Genomic DNA, 24,482 nt, shown 5'->3' with positions numbered 1-24,482 from the left:
CAGCCCAAATAAATGCTTCATAGAGTTCAAGTCACAGACACGTCTCAAGATCAACTGTTCAGAGCAGACTGTGTGAATCAGGCCTTCATGGTCAAATTGCTGCAAAAAAACCACTACTAAAGGACACCAATAATAAGAAGAGACTTGCTTGGGCCAAGAAACATGATCAATGGACATTAGACCGGTGGAAATGTGTCCTTTGGTCTGGAGTCCAAATTTGAGATTTCTGGTTCCAACAGCCGAGGCTTTGTGAGACGCGGTGTGGGTGAATGGATTATCTCTGCATGTGTATTTCCTACCATAAAGCATGGAGATGTGATGGTGTGGGGTGCTTTGCTGGTGACACTGTCTGTGATTTATTTAGAATTCAAGGCACACTTAACCAGCATGGCTACCACAGAATTCTGCAGTGATACGCCATCCCATCTGGTTTGGGCTTAGTGGGACTATCATTTGTTTTTCAACAGGACAATGACCCAACACACCTCCAGGCTGTGTAAGGGGAGTTTGACCAAGAAGGAGAGTGATGGAGTGCTGCATCAAATGACCTGGCCTCCACAATCCCCCGACCTCAACCCAATTGAGATGGTTTGGGATGAATCATACTGCAGAGTGAAGGAAAAGCAGCCAACAAGTGCTCAGCATATGTGGGAACTCCTTCAAGACTGTTGGAAAAGCATTCCAGGAGAAGCTGGTTGAGAGAATGCCAAGAGTGTGCAAAGCTGTCATCAAGGCAAAAGGTGGCTATATGAAGAATCTCAAATATAAAATATATTTTGATTTGTTTAACACGTTTTTGGTTACTACATGATTCCATATGTGTTATTTCATAGTTTTGATGTCTTCACTATTATTCTACAATGTAGAAAATAGTAAAAAATAAAGAAAAACCCTTGAACGAGTAGGTGTGTCCAGACTTTTGACTGGTACTGTAGGCATTTATTTAAAAAGTACTAATATTGACATTTATTAACAAACCTTAAAGAAACTGTTACACAGTATTAGAGTACCCGCTCCAGTATTTCTCCAGTATTTTCAAAAGATTCAGTGGAAGCAGGATCAGGCAGCGTTCATCCAATTACAAGACATGTATTTCCAGATTAATGGTACATGGTTTGCAAATGTTCTTTGAATGATTCCAGCCTAGCCTACTTCTAGTCTCTCACAGTCATAAACTAACACATTGATACACTACCGGCCAAAAGTTTTAGAACACCTACTCATTCAAGGGTTTTCTTTATTTTTACTGCATACCCAAAACCGATTAGTGAAGGTGCTGAAGGCAAAAGGCAAAACTATCAAATGTATTTTTGACTGGGAGTGTGCAGAGACTTTTTCCTTTTTTAAATTCAAATTAGTAACACCTTTGTGTTGTGTTGTTGTGTTGAACTCATCCCTAATCGACATACAAGTAACTGAATTATATTCATTCAACGGTTATATGTTAATCAAATAGATTAACAGAACATTATATTTATTAATCCAATCTAATCTAATTACATGTTATTCAATCTATTATTTATTAAGTAATTGTTGTCTCTTTCTCATACTTTGTGTAGGCTACCCCTACCAAAAATAAAAGATAAAACGGTATGAAACATCTGTAATGGAAAGCGAAAGAAGCAGGCAACACATAGTCCAAGTTCATCTACTTCATTCACATGGCAGAATACAATTTAACTCTGAATTGCGTGAATGAAACAAAATATAGAAAATTAAAAACCCACATGCATTATACATGTATAGGGAACTTTGTAGCCTAAGTTTAAGTCAAGCATATGTCTGTGCTATCTCAGTGCACCACACAGGAAGACAGTGTCAGGGGGAAATGATTGCATGGTGTGAGAAGGATGTCATGTTTATTACGTCTGTGACAGATGTTGAATGATGTGATCAGTAGCGCAGTGAAGAAGTTGTTTTTTGCCTTAAGGACTGTGGACCAGTAACACCTTGGTTTACAGCAAGATTCAATAGTATTTGTTTGTTTTGGAGAGAGGGAAGGACAGAGAGAGCGAAAGAGAGGGAAGGAGAGGGTGTGTTTGAGAGGGAAGGGTGACAGGGAGAAAGACTGACTGTGAGGAGAGTCAGAGAGGGAGAAAGAAAGAGAGAGTGAGAAAGAGAGAGAGAGAGCAAGAGAGAGCGAGAGCGAGAGTCCAACACTGCTAGTGAAACATGTCAGCTGTTGGTTAAGGGAGGCTGAAGAAGAAAAATACATAGAGAGAGAGAGAGAGAGAGAGAGAGAGAGAGAGAGAGAGAGAGAGGCAGGGTCTGGGTGTATGTATGCCAGGATGGAGAGACCCTCCTGTCTCCCGCGGAGCAGCAAGATGAACAGCTACATCACCAACGCCCTCTCTGACTTCTTCTTCAAGTATGAGACCCCCCGACAGGTGCTGGTGCGGAACAGGAGGGTGGGGGTCGTGTGCCGATTGATTCAGCTGGGGGTCCTGGCTTACATCATCGGGTAAGACCCCCCCTCTTTTAAAGGAGGTTATTTAACGGGACACTACATGCATGCAAACTTAGAGTGGAGCGGGGTGAACATGTGAGTTAGTGTGTGAGCTTGTCTGTTTCAGCAAGACTAAGAAATTCCTCAACTGCAAAATGCATGACCCAGCTTTCATTATTTACATTACATGGCTTGTTTGTTGAAATGTCTACTGTCAATTAATCAAGAGATATCTGACCAAATTAAGAAGGTGTGATATTTAAAGATGCAGTCTGGGATCTTAAGCACTTACAAATTCAGAACATATTGTACAAATTGGAATCCGTAACATATTATACAAATTGCAAAACAAAAATGTACTAAATAATAATGAAGCGAAAATGCCTTATTAGGCTATACAGTCATTCTACAGTACCTTTTGAATCACTTTTAGAAATATGAGTTTGGCCAGTCTTTGGTTTGAGGATCATGCAGTGAGCTATGCATGTCTAGTTTGTTAATTGAGCCTAGCAGATGCTCTTATATTCCCATGCCTTAATCACAGTCAACAAAAATGTTTTTTGTAACAACAATATCATGGAATAAAATAGAATACATTACAGTTAGGTGCAGATAGGCCTACCTAATGATATGCAACTACTGTGTTAAAAACAAATGGCTGCGGTGCAGGATAGACAGTAGGCAAGGATGGTGAAACAAGGATCTTTACTGGTGGTCCAAAAGCCAGGATACAAAACAACGGACTATTCACGAAAACAAATGAGGAGCACATAGGTCTCCAGAAAAAAAGGCTGACAGCAAACAATACGAAATACTAACTCTGACTGGAATAACACAATACATTTACATTTTAGTCATTTAGCAGACGCTCTTATCCAGAGCGACTTACAGTGCATACATTATTTTATTTTTCATACTGGCCCCCCGTGGGAATTGAACCCACAACCCTGCTCTACCAACTGAGCTACATCCCTGCCATCCATTCCCTCCCCTACCCTGGACGACGCAGGGCCAATTATGCGCCGCCCCATGGGTCTCCCGGTCGCGGCCGGCTATGACAGAGCCTCGATTCAAACCAGGATCTATAGTGGCACAGCTAGCACTGCGATGCAGTGCCTTAGACCACTGCACCACTCGGGATACCACAATGACACAGGGAGAACACTTCTCGAGTACCTGTAACTCCGTCACGTGATCCGACACTGATACGTACTGCTTGACATCAAGGAACTAGCAGAGAAAACTGAGCAAGGGAACACAGGGAAGTGAGGGCATAAATACACAGGTGAATCAGATAGCCACAGGTGACACCAATAGGCAGATAATTAGTCCCGACTGTGAGTGAGGAGGTGCCTATGGTTGTCGGAGGATGACACCTAGTGGGTCGCTCCGGAACTGCGACCCACTCCTGCAACACTTTTATTATAATGGTGATATTTTCACCCTTACCCTTGTATGTGGTGGAATGTGAATCCACAAACTGGCTACTTTGCCATGTAGGCTAATGCTTACAAAACAAAAAACAGTTTCTAAAACCACAAATCTAAATGCTCTGGTCTGTCCTAGGAGTGAGGGTAAACGTTAGGCATGTTCTCTGCTATCCACTTTCTGTTGAAATTATTATTTTATGTATAGGGGAGGGTCACTTATTAATTTTTTCAAGCGTTCAAGGAGGGTCCGGAAAAAATATATTTTAGGGAGGGCCATCCATTTTCATTTCAGAGAGGACCGATTTTCTCCAGGTGACCCTTATTATAAATAACGGAAGGCCACAGTGGTGTAGATTATGGTGATACGGATATCACTTAAATAAGTATGAAAAATTTATGCACTCACTAACTGTAAGTCGCTCTGGATAAGAGCGTCTGCTAAATGACTAAAATGTAAATGTAAAATTTAATAATCTGCAAGGTCAATCCGACGTCTGCAGTGGCCATACAGCATTTATTGCGATGTGGCCTCCGCCTAAGTCAGAGCATTCATACTTCTTGCGCTTCGCAGAAACAGTGCAGAGCTGTTGTGAAGGAAGTTGTCAAGGAAGTGAGTTTGTGTTTATATTGGACCTTCCGCCCCCAGGACCTCCCGCTTTTGACATTATCGATCATAGTCTGCTGCTGGAAAAACGTATGTGTCATGGCTTTACACCCCCTGCTATACTGTGGAGAAAGAGTTACCTGTCTAACAGAACACAGAGGGTGCCTCTCCACCATAATCAAGGTAGAATCAGGAATTCCCCAGGGCAGCTGTCTATGCCCCTTACTTTTTTCAATCTTTACTAACGACATGCCACTGGCTTTGAGTAGTGTGTCTATGTATGTGGATGACTCAACACTATACAAAGAGGGAAAATTGTAATTGGCACAGAACAGGGTAGCAAGGCTGGCCCTTGGATGTACACAGAGAGCAAACATTAATAATATGCATGTTAATCTCTCCTTGTTCAAAGTGGAGGAGAGATTGACTTCATCACTAGTTGTATTTGTGAGAGGTATTGACATGTTGAAAGCACCGAGCTGTCTATTTAAATGACTAGCACACAGCTCAGACACCCATGCATACCTCAAAACACATGCCACCAGAGGTCTCTTCACAGTCCCCAAGTCCAGAACAGACTATGGGAGGCGTGCAGTACTACATAGAGCCATGACTACATGGAACTCTATTCCACATCAGGTAACTGATGCAAGCAGTAGAATCAGATTGAAAAAACAGATAAATAGATAGTCACATAGGACCAATCCTCTCCTTAGCTTGCAGACTTGTAGGTTGACAAATAGTGTGATGAATCAGGCGGATGAATTCTTTGGACTTTCATGTTGTACTTTGTACTTTCTTACTGGAGATGCACCAAAAGACAGACTGTGTCATGTCTCAACAAAACAAATGACTTGTTTACACTTTGTGTGTGTGTGTGTACGTGTGTGTGTGTGTACGTGTGTGTACGTGTGTACGTACCTGTGTCTGTGGGTGTTTTGTGTGTCTGTATACATCTTCAGGCATCTGGACTTCAGGAGCTACAGGACATGAACAGGCTGAGGCATATGCTCACACAGATAACAATCAAACATGGGTAAACACAGCTACGCTGCTTTTTCTCAGTGTTTTCCCTCCTTGAGATAATACCGGAAAGGCATGTGACGTTTCAAAAGTTGATTCTCTGTTGAAAACACATCAGAGAAACTTAAATGCGCTCAGCTTGGCAGATTCAGTCATACCAGAATTATAATACCTCAGACGTTTGATCTTCCTTCACATCCTAAAGACATCCCCCCTACCGTTGGGCCGTTGGGCCCTTGAGCAAGGCCCTTAACCCCACAACATGATCTCCATCCAGAATTATACTACCTCATAAGTATGTTCTTTCTTTACATCCTAAAGACATTCCCCGACCATTGGGCCCTTGAGCAAGGCCCTTAACCCTACAACATGCTCTCCATCCAGGGGCACTGCACTGCAGCTTGACCCTGTGCTTGTCTAAACTGTATGTGTGAAGTGTGATGTGTGCTGTCTGGGGGTGGGGGGTGATTATGAACCTGTCCAGGACTCTCTTAATCAGAGCCCTGCTGGCTTTGGCAGCTCAGAGATAAAAAATAACTTGGCTTTTCAGTACATTTACATTTTAGTCATTTAGCAGAGGCTCTCAAAGGCTCTGCATGGTCAATCCAACATCTGCAGTGGCCGTACAGCATTTACTGAGATACGACATCTGCAGTCAGTGCATTTATACTTTTTGCGCTTCGCTGAGCAGAGCAGAGCTGTTGTGAAGGAAGTTGTAAAGGAGTTTGTGTTTATATAGGACCTCCCGCCCCCACCTACCATCAACCAATCATGTCAATGCGGATCTATACGGAGCTCTCCGCATTGTTACAAGATTTGGGTGACGCATGGCAGCTCAATTTGCCTCTGCATGCCTACGGAGGCTCTGCAACTGCGTCACACAATCCATACGGCGCCTCCGACCACATTTTCGGATCAAGCATAAATCGGCTTCTATCCAGAGCGACTTACAGTAGTGGTTCCCCGTTGGAATCAAACCCACAACCCTGGCATTGCAATTGCCATGCCTTACCAACTGAGCCACACAGGATCAGACAGCCACGGGCCTTAATAGAAGTAGGGAGACTCAAAAGAAATCTATCTGAAAAACACAGTGTGCTCAGCAAGAGCCACAAAGCCAATCACACATCAAAAGATCTGTCGCATGGTCTGTCTGACTTTGTCTCTCTCTCTCTCTCTCTCTCTCTCTCTCTCTCTCTCTCTCTCTCTCTCTCTCTCTCTCTCTCTCTCTCTCTCTCTCTCTCTCTCTCTCTCTCTCTCTCTCTCTCTCTCTCTCTCTCTCTCTCTCTCTCTCTCTCTCTCTCTCTCTCAGGCCTTAGGATACAGAACCGATACAGATCTTACTTAGATTGTTCTGGTGGAAAATGCTTTTCCTCATGTCACGCTTTGGTTTCTTCTAATGTGGTCGTTCTTACTGTTCTTTCTATATGGACTTTAATTCAGAAACAACAACAACGATGGGATTTGTAGTCATAGCTTGACGCAGACATCCAGTTGAAGTGTACCAGTTTATTTTTGAAAAGTTTAATTACAGCCAAACTGTGTGTGTGTACGTGGGTGTGTGTGTGTGTGTGTACATGGGTGTGTGTGACACTTGTGACTTAAGCTGTAAGGCAGTGGCAGTGGAAGGAGTTGTAGACGTGTGTAACATCCTGTCTCTGGGGCTTGATGCCAGGGGGTTATTGCTTTATATGTCATTTCAGTACTTGTTTAATATGTCATTTTATATTATCCCAGTGTACGTACATATAGCCCTATGACATCATCTACTCTACTGTTAATTCTCTTGCTCACAAGCTGGTGTCCATCATTCTGGAGAAGGTAGGTTGAGACAGACAGACAGACAGACAGACAGACAGTGCTACTATTAAAAGGCTGTCCAAGGAAGTCCCTTACGTATCAGCTACACAGAGATACAATAACAGGCATGTCAGACTCAGCCAAGCTCAATACGAGCAGAAATAGGTTAATAACCTGGGATATAGATAAGGTATATTCACCCATGTGTGCAGATAAATGTACATGTAACGGTATGTAATAATCTCATTGTCACACATTCCACGTATTCCATCCCAACTCTTAACATTCTATGCATTCAGAGCATTCCCCTGGAGTCTGGAAATCTCTGTTAGTGTCCCAAATGGCACCCTATTCCCTACATAGTGCATGGTCATAGGGTTACATTTACATTGTTTACAAACATTGGAGTAAAAAAAAACACGTATATTTTGGGTTCTGATGTGGTACGACAGTTGAACTAAGCTCATGACGAATTTATAAGTTATATTCTTCAAGAATCAATGGGCACATATCATTAATTTATGAGTCGTAAAATAGATGTAGCAACTGCTGATTGCCCCTTTTAATCCTACCTTAATTCAACATCACCTGGTGATAGCCAGCTTGCACTGGGATTACTGTCTTTCTGCCTAATTCTCACTGCTGTGAGAGAGGCCTATACATCAGTCTGTGTGAAGATAGTACAAAAATTACCATAAACCTCATTTTAATCTTTAATTTGAAGCTTTTCTTCAATAATGTGCGTTATAAAGAGGCGACTGTTTTATATATTGCTCAGTTTACTAAACTGTCTTTAGTTTACTAAATCACCTCTGTATAACGCACATTGTTGAAGAAAAGTTTCAAATTAAATCCCACCGCAAGATAAGGTTTATGGTATTTTTTGCACACTATGAAAATGTACAAAAATAAGTAATTCTATGCACTATGCATTTCACGAGGATTTTTGCATCACACATTGAAGTGTAAGAGGCCTCCAGTTTTTAAAATGGACTGGATCTTTATACTTACCACCTGGGTCCTGTTTCAGTAATAGTGAAATCAGACCTTTTTTATAGGAGTAGTTCAAACATGCTAATAATGGATCTTTGAGTACATAAAAAAAGGTTTGATATACTTCTACTGGTATGCCATCAAGCCCTGGGGTTTTTCCAGACTGAAAGGATTTAATTGCCTCAAGAACTCCCTCCTCTGTAAGTTGGCCTTCACACAGGTATTTTTGTACAATTGATAATTTGACATTATTATTATTATTATTAGGGCAAAAATCCTTAGAGTTAACAGGAGGAGACTGGAAAGAAAACATATGCTTCAAATATTTTGCATACTTTTTCAAAATATAATTAGGTGAATCATGGATGACCGTCATTTGTAACGAGTTTCTGTAAATTATTTTTGGTAGCATTTCTATGATGGAGATTCAAGAAAAAAGTGGTGCATTTTTCACAATTTTCCATCCAGTTTCTTTATTTTTGTAATAGATTACACTTGATCGTTCCAAATCTGTTTTATTGCTATCTACCTGTCCTGTTAGTCCCTCTATTTCCTTTATTAGTCTAATCTCTTTTGACCGAAACTGCTTTGTTTTAAAGATGAGTATTTAATGAATTGGCCTCTAAAGGTACATTTGAAAGTGTCTCATACAATAAGGGGATCTACTGTACCTATGTTCTGAAGGAAAACGTCCGTTATAAATTATTTTGTCTTAGTTAAGAGCAAATTGCCCTCCAGTAGGCTTTGATTACATTTCCAATATACCCCCGTCCATGTGGAAATTCTGTAAGAGTTATGTGGAGGCCAATTAGATGATGGTCCGATCACTTTCTGTCTCCTATTGTCACGATCGTCTAATGAGGAGGACCAATGCGCAGCGTTGAATGCGTACATATTATTTATTAAACAGATCACACGATCAAAAACAACGAACGAAACGTGAAGTCCTTCGATACACACAAACCAAAAGGAACAAGAAACCACAACACAAAGTGAAAAGACCGATAGTTAAATATGGCTCCCAATCAGAGACAACCAGCTGACACTCGTTGCCTCTGATTGGGAGTCACTCAGGCCAACATAGATATACAAAACATAGACTTACACACCCTGGCTCAACATAACATAGTCCCCAGAGCCAGGGCGTGACAGTACCCCCCCCCAAAGGCGCGGACTCCGGCCGCGCCAAACAACCACAACAGGGGAGGGACCGGGTGGGCACTCCGCCTCGGCGGCGGATCCGGCTCCGGACATGACCCAGGCACGGGTTGTGCTGGACTGACGACGCCCACCCCTGGCTTGATGCGTGGAGGAGGAACGGGCCGGACCGGGCTGACGAAGCGCACCACTGACCTGGTGCGGGGAGCTTGGATGGGCCGGACTGGGCTGGCGACGCGCACCACAGACTTGGTGCGGAGAGCAGGAACGGGCCGGACAGGGCTGACGAAACGCACCATAGACTTGGTGCGGAGAGCAGGCACGGGCCGTGCCGGACTGACGACGCACACCACTGGCTTGGTGCGGGAAGCTTGGATGGGCCGGACTGGGCTGGCGACGCGCACCACAGACTTGGTGCGGAGAGCAGGAACGGGCCGTGCCGGACTGACGACGCACACCACTGGCTTGGTGCGGGAAGCTTGGATGGGCCGGACTGGGCTGGCGACGCGCACCACATACTTGGTGCGGAGAGCAGGAACGGGCCGGACTGGGCTGTCGACGCACACCGTAGGTTTGGTGCGGGGAGCAGGAATAGGCCGGACTGGGCTGGCGACGCGCACCACAGACCTGGTGCGGAGAGCAGGAACGGGCAGAGCCGGGCTGACGAGACGCACCACAGACTTGGTGCGGGGAGCAGGAACAGACCGGACCGTACTAGGGACACACACCACTGGCCTTACACCGGGATCTGGAACGGGCCGGACCGGACTGGTAACACACCCCAGTACCTCTCGCCGTGCCTCTACACCTTCCATCCCCTCTTCTACCAGTGGCCCCCGTAACCTGGCGGCCTCCTCTGCAACCCCGCTGGACCGCTCCATAGCGGCCTCCTGCTGCCCCGACGTCGTGAGCCCCCCCCTAAAAATTTTCTGGGGGTCTCTCCTCCCCGTGGGCCAGGCCTCCATCATTCTCGCCCACCTCTCGCTCCTCTGTCTCCAACCCTCGTCACTCAGCACCTCAATGGGCTTGACCCAGTCGAAGCTGCCACGGAGATCTGCCAGCGCTTTCCCTGGCGATGGCTCCTCGACTCGCTGCTTGGTCCAGTTGAGGTGGTTTCTTCTGTCACGATCGTCTAATGAGGAGGACCAATGCGCAGCGTTGAATGCGTACATATTATTTATTAAACAGATCACACGATCAAAAACAACGAACGAAACGTGAAGTCCTTCGATACACACAAACCAAAAGGAACAAGAAACCACAACACAAAGTGAAAAGACCGATAGTTAAATATGGCTCCCAATCAGAGACAACCAGCTGACACTCGTTGCCTCTGATTGGGAGTCACTCAGGCCAACATAGATATACAAAACATAGACTTACACACCCTGGCTCAACATAACATAGTCCCCAGAGCCAGGGCGTGACACCTATTAATACTTTTTTTTAAACTTTTGATGCCAAGAATGAAACTAGCTTGATTAATAATAATAATATAATAATATAATACTATTGATTAAGCCTCCTTCCCCCGTACAGTATATCTCACTAGGTCAGAGTTTGTTAGCCTCCATATATCCACTAGGACTAATGTGTCCATGATATTTGTGATCTCCTTAAGTGCTAGGGGTGATAGTTTGTAGTGTGATTTCCTTTACGGTCCATTGACGTACTTCAAACCGTGTTATAATCTCCCACCATAATAATAGGATCGTTTGTTGCTTGTGAGCTCAATAGATTGTTATAAATATTTTCCTCACAAAAAAGTGTGGATCATCATTATTTGGACCATATAGATTAATGATCCAAATCTGTTTATCATCCAATAGCATATTCAAAAGGATCCACCTTCCTTGCGGATCTGTTTGGACAGTTTGCACATTTGACTCGAAATGATTATTAATTAATATCATCACCCCTTTTGAATTTCTTTGCCCATGACAGTTCCTTTTCCACACAACTTAATCTATAGACGTCAGTGGTGGTCGGTGCCGTTGATGCGGGAGCATGGCCTTATTTCTATTACAGCATATTGGATGACTGTCATTCATATTCCATTTACCTAGCTCAATGTAACATTGATAGGTTTAGGCTACTACGTGATACTCAAATTTTCCATATAACCATCATGAGGTTGCTCATCATGAGGGAGAGAGATAAAATAAATAAATAGGTATGTTGTAGGCCTCATTGCAGGGTTACTCACAACCAGGTCGTTATCTTGGAGTCTCTGAAGAGCTGGTTGTTAATGGAGAGCTTGTCCAACACCAGGTGCACTTTCTGGCCCTGTGCCCTGTGGTGTTTAAGAATAGGGTAAATAATGCGTCTACTCTCCACGATCTCTCAAGAATATTGTTCATTGATAGAGAAATTGGTTCCGCATAGCCGCGGGAAGTAGGGGTGCTGAGAATGCTGCGGCACCCCCTGAAAAAAATAAAATATATATATTTTTTCTCACAAAAGTAGTGCACTGGACCTTTAATAGTCCTGTATTAGCGGACGATATAGCCATCTACAGTGCGGGCAAAACTTTTCTTCCAGCACACCCACCCCCCCACCCCCAAACTAGCACAGCACCCCCATATAATATAATAATATAATATGCCATTTAGCAGACGCTTTTATCCAAAGCGACTTACAGTCATGCGTGCATACATTTTTTTGTGTACGGGTGGTCCCGGGGATCGAACCCACTACCTTGGCGTTACAAGCGCCATGCTCTACCAGCTGAGCTACAGAGGACCACCCCATCCCCAAACTACTTCCCGCGGCTATGTCCTTCAGGTTCCCTCCTCTTCCCAGCACTGCCACTTTAATTTTGTAATGGGTTAGCCTGGCAAAAATAGGTCTCGGTCTGTCGGGAACTTTCCTGCCAAAAAGGTGGGCCCTTTGGTAATCCACATTTTCCACCTGTTCCTCCGTCATCAGGTAGTCTTCATTGTGCTCTTCCTCCACCCTGTCACGATCGTCGGATACAGAGGACCAAGGCGCAGCGTGGAAGGTGAACATATTTATTAAATAATGATTACACGAACAAAAATAACAAAATCGATACGTGACGTCCACAGGTGCAAAACACAAACCAACACGGAACAAGATCCCACAAACACTGTGGGAAAACTGGCTGCTTAAGTATGGTTCCCAATCAGAGACAACAAGCAACAGCTGATACACGTTGCCTCTGATTGAGAACCACACTGGCCAACATAGAACTACAAAACTAGAACGAAAAACAAATGAAAACTCACACCCTGGCTCAACATACTAGAGTCCCCAGAGCCAGGGCGTGACAGTACCCCCAAAGGCGCGGACTCCGGCGCGCCAACCAAACACCACAGGGGAGGGACCGGGTGGGCACTCCGCCTTGGCGGCGGATCCGGCTCCGGGCATGATTCCCACTCCCTCTCCAACCCCCCAAAGTACCCCTGGTCCGGTCTGACCCTGCTGGCCGGAGCTGGACTGAACACCGGTGGAGCGGATTGCTCTAGCTCCGGCGTGGAGCAGCTGACCGGTGCCGAACCAGGCACCGGTGGAACAGGCACGGGCTGTGCCGGACTGACGACGCACACCACTGGCTTGGTGTGGGCAGCAGGAACAGGCCGAACCGGGCTGACGATGCGCACCATAGGCTTGGTGCGTGGAGCAGGAACAGGCCGAACCGGGCTGACGATGCGCACCATAGGCTTGGTGCGTGGAGCAGGAACAGGCTGGGCCGGGCTGACGATGCGCACCATAGGCTTGGTGCGTGGAGCAGGAACAGGCCGGGCCGGGCTGACGACGCGCACCACAGGCTCGATGCGAGGAACAGGAACATGCCGGACCGTACTGGGGACACACACCACTGGCCCTACGCAGGGATCAGGAACGGGCCGGACCGGACTGGTAACACACCCCAGTACCTCTCGCCGTGCCTCTACACTTTCCCTCTCCTCTGTGACCAGTGGCCCCTTAACCTGGCGGCCTCCTCTGCAAACCCGCTGGACCGCTCTATCGCGGCCTCCTGCTGCCCCGTCGTCCACGGCGTGAGCCCCCCCTAAAAAATGTATGGGGGCCTCTCCTCCCCGTGGGCCAGGCCCAGTCGAGGTTGATGTCCTTTAGCGATACCTCTGGCGCTGGCTCCTGGACACGCTGCTTGGTCCAGTGTTGGTGGGATCTTCTGTCACGATCGTCGGATACAGAGGACCAAGGCGCAGCGTGGAAGGTGAACATATTTATTAAATAATGATTACACAAACAAAAATAACAAAATCGATACGTGACGTCCACAGGTGCAAAACACAAACCAACACGGAACAAGATCCCACAAACACTGTGGGAAAACTGGCTGCTTAAGTATGGTTCCCAATCAGAGACAACAAGCAACAGCTGATACACGTTGCCTCTGATTGAGAACCACACTGGCCAACATAGAACTACAAAACTAGAACGAAAAACAAATGAAAACTCACACCCTGGCTCAACATACTAGAGTCCCCAGAGCCAGGGCGTGACCCACCCCTACTATAACAATATTGTGCCTCATGCTTCTGCATTTGATATCGTTTGTTTGTTATCATCCTGTAGTTTTGTGGCCTGGAGGGTTTCATTTTCTGCCTTTATTTGCTGTATTAAGCTGTTATTAGACTCCACCGATACTTTGAGGGCCTCTATTTCTGCTTTTGCTCCAGGGAGCAAATCCAGCTTTTTCAATTGCTCGTTCATGTTTGCCAAAGGAGCTCTGTCGTGTTTGAAGTATGTTGTTGGGTAACCTTCTTCAGTTTAACCGTCCATTGTGATAAAAAAGTTTGGTCGGCCACAACATCTCTGTCTCGCTGGAGGACAGTACTGCTCTTGCCCGCATTTTCTGTTGACTTAACATGCCATAGGATTTAGCTATAAAATTCTCAAAGTCTGGTATCTCTTTCAGTTTGCTCCCTTCTTTTAATTGATGGCTAAATTACAATTTTAAACAATCAATAATGAGACAGGTTTGGAGCTCAGTACATCACTGCCACCTACCACGTCACGTCTGCTCAATCTGATGATGATGAGACCATTATTAAAAATGACAAATATAAACTTCCCACTGTGCCAATGATAAAAGCTTCAATGTGAATACGTTATACTACTGAAACAAAGTTTAACGTGAGAAGATACATTCAGACCAGCCTTACTGATTGAACTTAACTACATTAGTCATACAACACATCATACATGTATGACACATACTGTACTGTAACCTTGTCATATAGCTGCTGGCATCATGTGAAACGGTTGTCTAGAAATGCTGGCATTACTAGTGGATCTTTGCTCTTGCCTGGGGTTTCATATCTCAGATGCTGAAACCCCTAGTACTGTATGTCTGGTTCCTCTCAAGGTTTCTGACATCCAGAGACTTTTCCCTCACCATTGTGCTTCTGCTTGCTTTTTAGGGTCTAGTCCGGGTAACTGTAAAGCACTTTGTGACAACTGTTGGGGCGTTATATATACATTTGATTGATTTATGGTATCCTCTGTGTCCTCTGCTCCATTCAGTTGGGTGTTTATCTATGAAAAAGGCTACCAGTCGACAGACACGGCCGTGGGTTCTGTCTTTACTAAGATGAAAGGGGTGGGCTACACCAAGGTGGATGGAGAGGAGAGGGTCTGGGACATGGCTGACTACGTCTTCCCTGAACAGGTGGGTCATTGGCTAATGTCTTTCTTGAACAGGTGGCTGAGTGTGGACTAACAGCACTAGTAAGTACTGTATTGAATGAAAAACGTAATTAATGACCTGAAAGGTCACAGATCATTACACCCTCTAGGAACTGAGCCTCACAATACATCTACCAGTGTGCTGTAATAGTAGTGCAATAGTTATGCGTAATAAAGTACTACAGTGAGGTTCATGCAGGGAAGTCAGACAGATGGTGTCTGACAAACTGAAGAAGAAGAAGAAGAAGAAGAAGAAGAAGAAGAAGAAGAAGAAGAAGAAGAAGAAGAAGAAGAAGAAGAAGAAGAAGAAGAAGAAGAAGAAGAAGAAGAAGAAGAAGAAGAAGAAGAAGAAGAAGAAGAAGAAGAAGAAGAAGAAGAAGAAGAAGAAGAAGAAGAAGAAGATGATGACCTGTGACATCCTGATATCATTGTCAACAAGCAGGTGTGAGAGTGAAACTGTACCTAACTTTCATGAGTGGTTCCTTTGCACGCTTCCTGATCCTGCACACACATTAGGCAAATACAGAGACAAGCAGGAGAGTCTCTGTAAACACAGTGACATTGTTTGCCTAAGTGTAGTCAGCTCATGTTTACCATGACTAAGCAATGAAGAGATACAAAGAAGACACCACTGTTTACGCTGAGGGGTGTGGCCATGATGGGTCTATTTAATTCAGAACCGGTTTGACTGATGGTCAGTAGTAGGGAGATCAATGAACAAACACAGCAAGAAGAAGGTCAAAAACACAAGATTATACATCCTGTGATCTTATATCAGTATCTATTTGCCTATTAAAGGTATCTACAGTTGAAGTCGTACATTTACATACACTTAGGTTGGAGTCATTAAAACTCGTTTTTCAACCACTCCACAACTTTCTTGTTAACAAACTATAGTTTTGGCAAGTTGGTTAGGACATCTACTCTGTGCATGACACAAGTAACTTTTCCAACAATTTTTTACAGACAGATTATTTCACTTATAATTCATTGTATCACAATTCCAGTGGGTCAGAAGTTTACATACACTAAGTTGACGGTGCCTTTAAACAGCTTGGAAAATTCCAGAAAATGATGCCATGGCTTTAGAAGCTTCTGATAGGCTAATTGACATCATTTGAGTCAATTGGAGGTGTACCTGTGGATTTATTTCAAGGCCTACCTTCAAAATCAGTGCCTCTTTGCTTGACATCATGGGGAAATCAAAAGAAATCAGCCAAGACCTCAGAAAAATAATTGTAGACCTCCACAAGTTTGGTTCATCCTTGTGAGCAATTTCCAAACGCCTGAAGGTACCACGTTCATCTGTACAAACAATAGTACGCAAGTATAAACACCATGGGACCACGCAGCCGTCATACCACTCAGGAAGGAGACGCGTTCTGTCTCCTAGAGATGAACGTACTTTGGTGCGAAAAGTGCAAATCAATCCCAGAACAACAGCAAAGGACCTTGTGAAGATGCTGGAGGAAACAGGTACAAAAGTATCTATATCCACAGTAAAACGAGTCCTGTATCGACATAACCTGAAAGGCCACTCACCAAGGAAGAAGACACTGCTCCAAAACGGCCATAAAAAAGCCAGACTACGGTTTGCAACTGCACATGGGGACAAAGATCGTACTTTTTGGAGAAATGTTCTCTGGTCTGATGAAACAAAAATAGAACTGTTTGGCATTAATGACCATCGTTATGTTTGGAGGAAAAAGGTGGGGCTTGCAAGACGAAGAACACCATCCCAACCGTGAAGCACGGGGGTGGCAACATCATGCTGTGGTGGTGCTTTCCTGCAGGAGGGACTGGTACACTTCACAAAATAGATGGCATCATGAGGAAGGAAAATTATGTGGATATATTGAAGCAACATCTCAAGACATCAGTCAGGACGTTAAAGTTTGGTCGCAAATGGGTCTTCGAAATGGACAATGACCCCAAGCATACTTCCAAAGTTGTGGCAAAATGGCTTAAGGACAACAAAGTGAAGGTATTGGAGTGGCCATCACAAAGCCCTGACCTCAATCCTATAGAAAATATGTGGGCAGAACTGAAAAAGCGTGTGCGAGCAAGGAGGCCTACAAACCTAACTCAGTTACACCATCTCTGTCAGGAGGAATGGGCCAAAATTCACCCAACTTATTGTGGGAAGCTTGTGGAAGGCTACCCGAAACATTTGACCCAAGTTAAACAATTGAAAGGCAATGCTACAAAATACTAATTGAGTGTATGTACACTTCTGACCCACTGGGAATGTGATGAAAGAAATTAAAGCTGAAATAAATAATTCTCTCTACTATTATTCTGACATTTCACATTCTTAAAATATAGTGGTGATCCTAACTGACTTAAAACAGAGCATTTTTACTAGGATTAAATTTCAGGAGTTTAAATGTATTTGGCTAAGGTGTATGTAAACTTCCGACTTCAACTGTACCTGAAGATTACCTTGTCTGTTATCATAATATATGGTATCTGTTAACTTATTCAAGGTATTTACCTGAGTCTCATGGTGATTTCCAAAACAATGTCATTGATACTGGTTATACAGTATTGATTTAGTGATTCAACATTGTATTACATCCAAAGGTATTTATTTTCTAGACATTGAAATAGGCAGTATATTGAGCAGTTTTGTAGTAGTAGTAGTAGTAGTAGTAGTAGTAGTAGTAGTAGTAGTAAAAGCTATCTTGTACTACTGTAACTACATAGACATGCCCTAATGACATTCATCCACAAAGAAATGATCCTATCTCTAATTGCATTATCAAGTAGCTGCCATTATGGATCTTGTTATAACATTGACAGGAATTGATGCAATACCGTCTGTCTTTGCATGATAATAACCACTTCCCGAAGTGGTCACAGTCAGTGACTTAGCATCGTGTGACCGAATTACACAAGCATGCCATCCAGACCTGTGTTTAAATACTATTTAAGATCTTTCAAAGACTTTGTGTTTGCACTTTGGAGACGTTAGACTTTTCTGTTGATTCCATTGCAACAGGGAAGCTCAATCAAGCACAGCTAAAGTGTCAATCAAGCAGAGCTAAATGACGTCAAATTGTATTTGAACCTAGGTCTGATGCCATCTAATGCTGTTACCCAGGCAGGAAGGCTCCAGTACCAGTCCTTATTAATGCAGGGCCACATGTCCTGTGCTTTATATGGCCTTTACATATGAATTAGTTTACATGAACATGAATAGAATAAAACAGGAGAGCGAGGGTCATAGAAATGCAATTACTAGAACAAGAAAAAGTCCCTTAGACCAGGGCTATTTGACTGCACCCTCATGTAATTCAGTAATTCTATTCCATGGCAGGGGCTATATGTCTGTTACCAAAACAACAGCGACAAAAGGTTTGTAACGTAACATGGAGAGATGACCTGCAGGTCTGTGAAAGGGTCAAGTAATAACTTTTTTAATGACAACTGATTTCACCTCATGACCTTCCGATGTGATTATGTTTTGTCAGGTATACTCCCCCTCTGGCCTCTAGGTCACCAGGCTGCTCTTTATTACGCACACCTGTCACCATCGTTACGCGCACCAGCGCCTCATCAGACTCACTCATCAGACTCACCTGGACTCCATCACCTTCCTGATTACCTCCCCTATATATGTCACTCCCTTTGGTTTCTTCCTAGGCGTTATTGATTCTGTTACTCTGTTCCTGTCTGGACGCTACTCTTGTTTTGTTCCATGTTTATTTATCATTAAATGCACTCCATGTACTTGCTTCCCGACTCCCAGCGTACATTGTTACACATTTACAGGTCAAACTATATCCAGTAGGGTAGCAGACCCTGTTCCCACAGAGAATGGAGGCTTCGATATATATATATATATATATTGTGGCAGATCAGGGGGTTGGGTCAAGACGTTTACACAGATCAGACACGGACAGAGTATGATTAGCTCGGTTTCAAGGGTGTTTATTAATAAAATAATCAAAAGAAAAGGTTAGGTCTCCCCCATGAGACCCTCTCCAACTACACGGAAGTTACCTTACTTCCCCCAGTCCTTCCCCATGTGCTGCCCTTCTGGCAGCTTTATGGGCCTTGCACAGCTGGTGAGCAATCTGCCCTTAATTACTCACCAGCTCCCAATCAGCCCCAATTAGTCCTGTCCGGGGAGCCCGTCGAGACCTGTCACGTCCAGCAGATGGAGCCACCGCCATCTGTTACCAGGCCTCGACGATACTCCCCCTGGTGGCTGACCTGCTGTACGCCCTCCCCATCGTGTATCTGGGACAGAACGGCCCCTAGTCCCGTATCACATGCATCCGTCTGGACCACTATCGGCACCTGGAAATCGGGCTTACGAGAATCGGATGGGAGCACAGCGCTTCCATCAGACGTCTGAACGCCGCTTCTGTCTCGTCCGTCCATTTCTCTGTTTTCAGGAGGCGGGCGCTGGTTAGATCGTGAGGGGGGAAGCTATAGCCGCAAAGTTGGGGATAAACCGGCTATAGTATCCTGCCAGTCCCAGGAAGGACTTGACCTGTGTCTTGGTGCGTGGAACGGGCCAGTCACGTACCGCGTGAACCTTCCTCTCCTGGGGCTTGACGTTCCCCTGTCCGATCAAATACCCCAGGTACTCCACCTCCTCGAACCCTAGCTTGCATTTCTTGGGGTTTGCGGTCAACCCGGCTTGTCTGAGCTCGTCCAGCATTGCCTGGAGGCACGTCAGATGCTCCTCCCAACCTTGGCTGTGGATGATGATATCATCCTGATAGGCCGCTGCATACTGCTGGTGGGGTTGAAGCACCCTGTTCATCAGTCACTGGAATGTGGGCGGTGCTCCGTGGAGACCGAACGGGAGCACCCGGTACTAGTACAGACCGTCTGGTGTCGAGAACGCCGTCTTCTCCCGGGAGGAGGCTGCCAATAGTACCTGCCAATATCCTTTGTCAGGTCAAGGGTGCTGATGTACCGGGCCTTTCCCAATCGGTTGATTAGCTCGTCCACCCTCGGCATAGGCTAGGCGTCGAATACGCTTATGTTGTTCACACCCCAGAAATCATTACAGAAGCGGAGGCTACCGTCCGGTTTGGGCACCAACACGATGGGGCTGCACCATGCACTGTGGGACTCTTCAACGACCCCCATCCTCAGCATAGCCTCCACTTCTTGTTTCACGGCCTTCCGTCGGGCCTCCGGAATTCGATACGGCCTCTTTCTTACCGTTTTCCCGAGCTGGGTACGGATGTGGTGTTCAATGAGGGTTGTGCGGCCCGGCTTCTCGGAGAACACCGCCGTGTTCCGTGTTCTCCGGGGCTCTTGCTTCTGGGCCGGGTCGAGGTCCTCACTGCTCGGGACCACCACTGGTACCGTTGGCGTCCTGGCCGCACAGGCGAGGGGTCGTCCCCGCTCTCTTCTTCGGCCGGCTCGTATCTTTTTATTCAACTCGTGCCCCCATAGGGCCGCAAACAGCGGACAATCCCGTCCCACTAGGATGTGGTCCTCTGTAGCTCAGCTGGTAGAGCACGGCGCTTGTAATGCCAGGGTAGTGGGTTCGATCCCCGGGACCACCCATACACAAAAATTTATGCACGCATGACTGTAAGTCGCTTTGGATAAAAGCGTCTGCTAAATGGCATATTATTATTATATTATTATAGGTACCGGCAGCTCTGGTACTGCACCCACTATCATCTGGCAGCTCCCTTGTGAGGTCACGATGTTGGTCCATACGGCGGGATACCGCTTTGTGTCACCTTGAACACAGGAAATTGACATCTCCCTACACCATTTGGTCTCCTGGTTCAGCAGGCTCGTGGTTACGAGCGTAACCATGCTTCCGGAGTCTAATAGCGCTTCCATGTCGTGTCCGTCAACCTTCACCGGTACCATGGGTGCAGTTGATTCATGGTGCGCCCAACAGGCGTGACACACTTGACATCTGGTGCTAGCTTGTGGCATCGACTCCTCTCGAGCAGGGCAATTCCAGGCAATGTGCCCCCGGGCGCCACACTCAAAACACCTCCGTTGGTCTCCATCTACCTGGGGTCGTCGGTGGCGGGTCGGCCCTTCCCCAGCCGTCTCTCCACGGGTTTGCGGTCCCTTGGCACTGCCGACTGTCGGTTCGGGGTACACCGCGGTGGGGTTGTCCTTCCGTCCCCTCGCACAGGTCGCCCTCAGTAGGGCCTGAGTGTTCTGATGCATTTCCACGGCTTCCAGGAGGCCCTCCAAGGTCTGGGGCGCGCATAGGCTCACTGCCCTCTTTATGTCGTGAGGTAGCGCCCATACGAAGCGTTCCAGGACCACTTTGTCGAGGAGGGAGAGTGTAGATACGTCGGTTAGGAGCCATGACCTGGTGACGCGCAGAAGGTCGCTCATCTGGGCTCGGGGGGGATGCGTCGGGTACGAACCTCCAGTCGTGGAACCGTTGAGCCCGATGGGCCAGGCTGTACCCGTAGCGGCTGAGTATCTCCTGTTTGAGTCCGTCGTAGTTAGCCGCCTGTTCGTCGTTCAGGTCCCTATACGCCTTTTGGGCATTCCCAGAGAGGAATGGGGCCAGCAGACTTGGCCACTTCGGCCTTGGCCATCCTTCCCGTAGCGCTGTCCGTTCAAACGTACAGAGGTATGTTTCAATGTCATCGTCTTCCGTTAGCTTGATTAAAAACTGGTTGGGATGGGATTCAGGAGACGCTCCTCCTTGCAGCTTCCTTACTTCCTCCACGAGGCGGACGTTTTGTAGTCGCTGTTCCTCCAGCGTTCGTTCCTGAACCGCCTGTTGTGCTTGTTGGGCCCGGACGAACTAAGCTATCAACTCGTCCATGCTGATGCTGTGTAAACGTCAACCCTGATCTGACCACGTTATCAAAATGCCCGCATTCTCCACCACTTGTGGCAGACCAGGGGGTTGGGTCAAGACGTTTACACAGATCAGACACGGACAGAGTATGAGTAGCTCGGTTTCAAGGGTGTTTATTAATAAGATAATCAAAAGAAAAGGTTAGGTCTCCCCCATGAGACCCTCTCCAGGATACCATCTCCAACTACACAGAAGTTACCTTACTTCCCCCAGTCCTTCCCCATGTGCTGCCCTTCTGGCAGCTTTATGGACCTTGCACAGCTGGTGAGCAATCCGCCCTTAATTACTCACCAGCTCCCAATCAGCCCCAATTAGTCCTGTCCGGGGAGCCCGGCGAGACCTGGCACATCCAGCAGATGGAGCCACCGCCTCGTGATGTATACTCCATCTGTTACCAGGCCTCGACGAGTCTCCCCCTGGTGGCTGACCTGCTGTACGCCACAAATAATATATATATATATATATATATATATATATATATATATATATATACACATACAGGTGAAATTCAAATACAAATTCGATATGCTTTAATGGCATTAATAACAAGGTCAATGTTGCCAAAGCGAAGTGATACACATAATAATTATGAGAACAACAGCGACAACAATAAGAATAGTGGCTATAATACTAAAGAAAAGTAAATGGCCATATCTCTTTAAACTGTATGATTGTCACGTTTAAAGACACAATTATAGTCTTTCTAGCCCTGTTTATACGTGGTGCTAACATGGGTCCTTTGTCCTGATCTTGTCTACATTATGATTATGCATTTCCAGAAATGTTTCTGTTATCCGTCCACTGTGTCTGCATTGTGACCAGATTTCCTGATTCCTTCCTTTATGCAAATTATTTCACAGGTATTCTTTCAAAATAATATTTATTTATTTATTGTAAGACACATTGATGTAATCAGTCAATGTTGCCACCTGTCAATGATTTTAGAGGGCTGAATAATGAAGATTTAAATGGTTTTTCTCTCTCTCTTCAAATCCAGAAATGCTCGGTCCGCCTCAGGATTCCAACTGAAGGTTCTGGTACTAGAAGTCAGGGCAGTTAAAGGAGCGGCCACACGGCTGTAATCACGGATAAATCTCCGATAGAAATTCGCAAACCCCAGAAACCTCTGGAGCTGCAATCTCGTACCGGGCTGGGCCCAATCCAGAACCGCCCTAACCTTCTCTTGGTTCATCCTAATCTCTCCCCTGGAGATGATGTACCCGAGGAAGGATGTAGTGTGGGCGTGAAATTCACACTTCTCGGCCTTCACAAACAGGCGATTCTCCAGCAATCGCTGCAGAACCTGCTTGACATGCTGGACGTGGCTGGAAGGCTCCTTAGAGAAGATAAGAATGTCATCCAGGTAAACGAACACAAAAAGACTGATCATATCTCTCAGGACGTCATTCACCATACTCTGGAACACTGCTGGAGCATTGGTCAGTCCAAACGGCATCACCTGATACTCGAAATGACCCATCGGTGTATTGAAACCAGTTAACCACTCGTCCCCCTCTCTGATCCGGACCAGATGATACGCATTGCGTAGGTCCAGCTTGGTGAACACAGTAGCACCCTGTAAGGAGTCGAAAGCAGAGCTCATCAAGGGCAGGGGATACTTGTTCTTGACCGTGATATCATTCAACCCCCGATAATCAATACAAGGTCGAAGAGAGCCATCCTTCTTACTCACAAAGAAGAATCCTGCCCCCAGGGGTGATGACGAGGGACGAATGAGACCAGCAGCTAGGGACTCCTTTATGTAGGTCTCCAAAGCTTCACGTTCAGGTCGGGAGATGCTGTATAACCGTCCCTTGGGATAGGCAGCTCCAGGGAACAGGTTTATGGCACAATCATATGGTCGGTGGGGAGGGAGTGACAGAGCCCTCTGCTTACTGAACACTTCCCCCAACTCGTGATATGTTTCAGGAACCAGGGACAAATCTGGGGGGTTAGCCTCAATGACCTGACTGGGAACAGAATGGGAACAGGCAGTCTTGAGGCAGTTAGCATGACAATCTGGAGGCAGGACCTCTCCACTAATCCTGTGTGGTGGACAATGATCGACGCGTTATGGTCCACCTCCTGACCCGACTGGGAACCGAGAAGCTGATTGATTGGACGGGCCCCATTGCTTCTCCCTCCTTCTCTCTCGAACTCTGTTATCCACCCGAATATACAAAGCTACCAAACTGTCCAGGTCACTAGGCTCCGGATAGGAGATCAGCTCATCCTTGAGTTGCTCCGACAACCCCTGATAAAAGGCCGCTTGCAGTGACTCTTCATTCCACCCACTCTCCACAGCCAATGTCCTGAATTCGATTACGAAGTCGGCAACGCTGTGAGCTCCTTGGCGAAGAGAAAACAGGCGCTTAGCTGCATCCTTACCTCGGACTGGATGGTCAAACAGCTTCCTCATCTCTGCCGTGAACTCCTGGTATGACGCCATGCAGGTGTCCTGTCGTTCCCATACGGCTGAAGCCCACTCCAGGGCTCTACCACGCAGCAATTCAATAACAAAGGCTATCCTAGCCT

The 24,482-nt window shown here is 45.9% G+C and overlaps 1 protein-coding gene across 3 annotated transcripts in view; it reads left to right on the top strand.

Annotated features, from left to right (window-relative positions):
- The first annotated feature begins 2,037 nt into the window (after positions 1-2,037).
- The window catches only part of LOC121574088 (P2X purinoceptor 1-like), a 66,416-nt gene continuing 43,971 nt past the window's right edge, over positions 2,038-24,482 (top strand). For all 3 annotated transcript variants that reach the window (XM_041886683.2, XM_041886681.2, XM_041886684.2), the window contains exons 1-2: positions 2,038-2,461; positions 14,969-15,113. In XM_041886683.2, coding sequence (XP_041742617.1) covers positions 2,277-2,461; positions 14,969-15,113 — 330 coding nt within the window. In that variant the 5' untranslated portion in view covers positions 2,038-2,276. The remainder of the gene's footprint in view (positions 2,462-14,968; positions 15,114-24,482) is intronic.

This window comes from Coregonus clupeaformis, chromosome 9, assembly GCF_020615455.1.
Source record: "Coregonus clupeaformis isolate EN_2021a chromosome 9, ASM2061545v1, whole genome shotgun sequence".
Classification (NCBI taxonomy): domain Eukaryota; kingdom Metazoa; phylum Chordata; class Actinopteri; order Salmoniformes; family Salmonidae; genus Coregonus; species Coregonus clupeaformis.
This window is presented reverse-complemented; position numbering and strand designations above follow the sequence as displayed.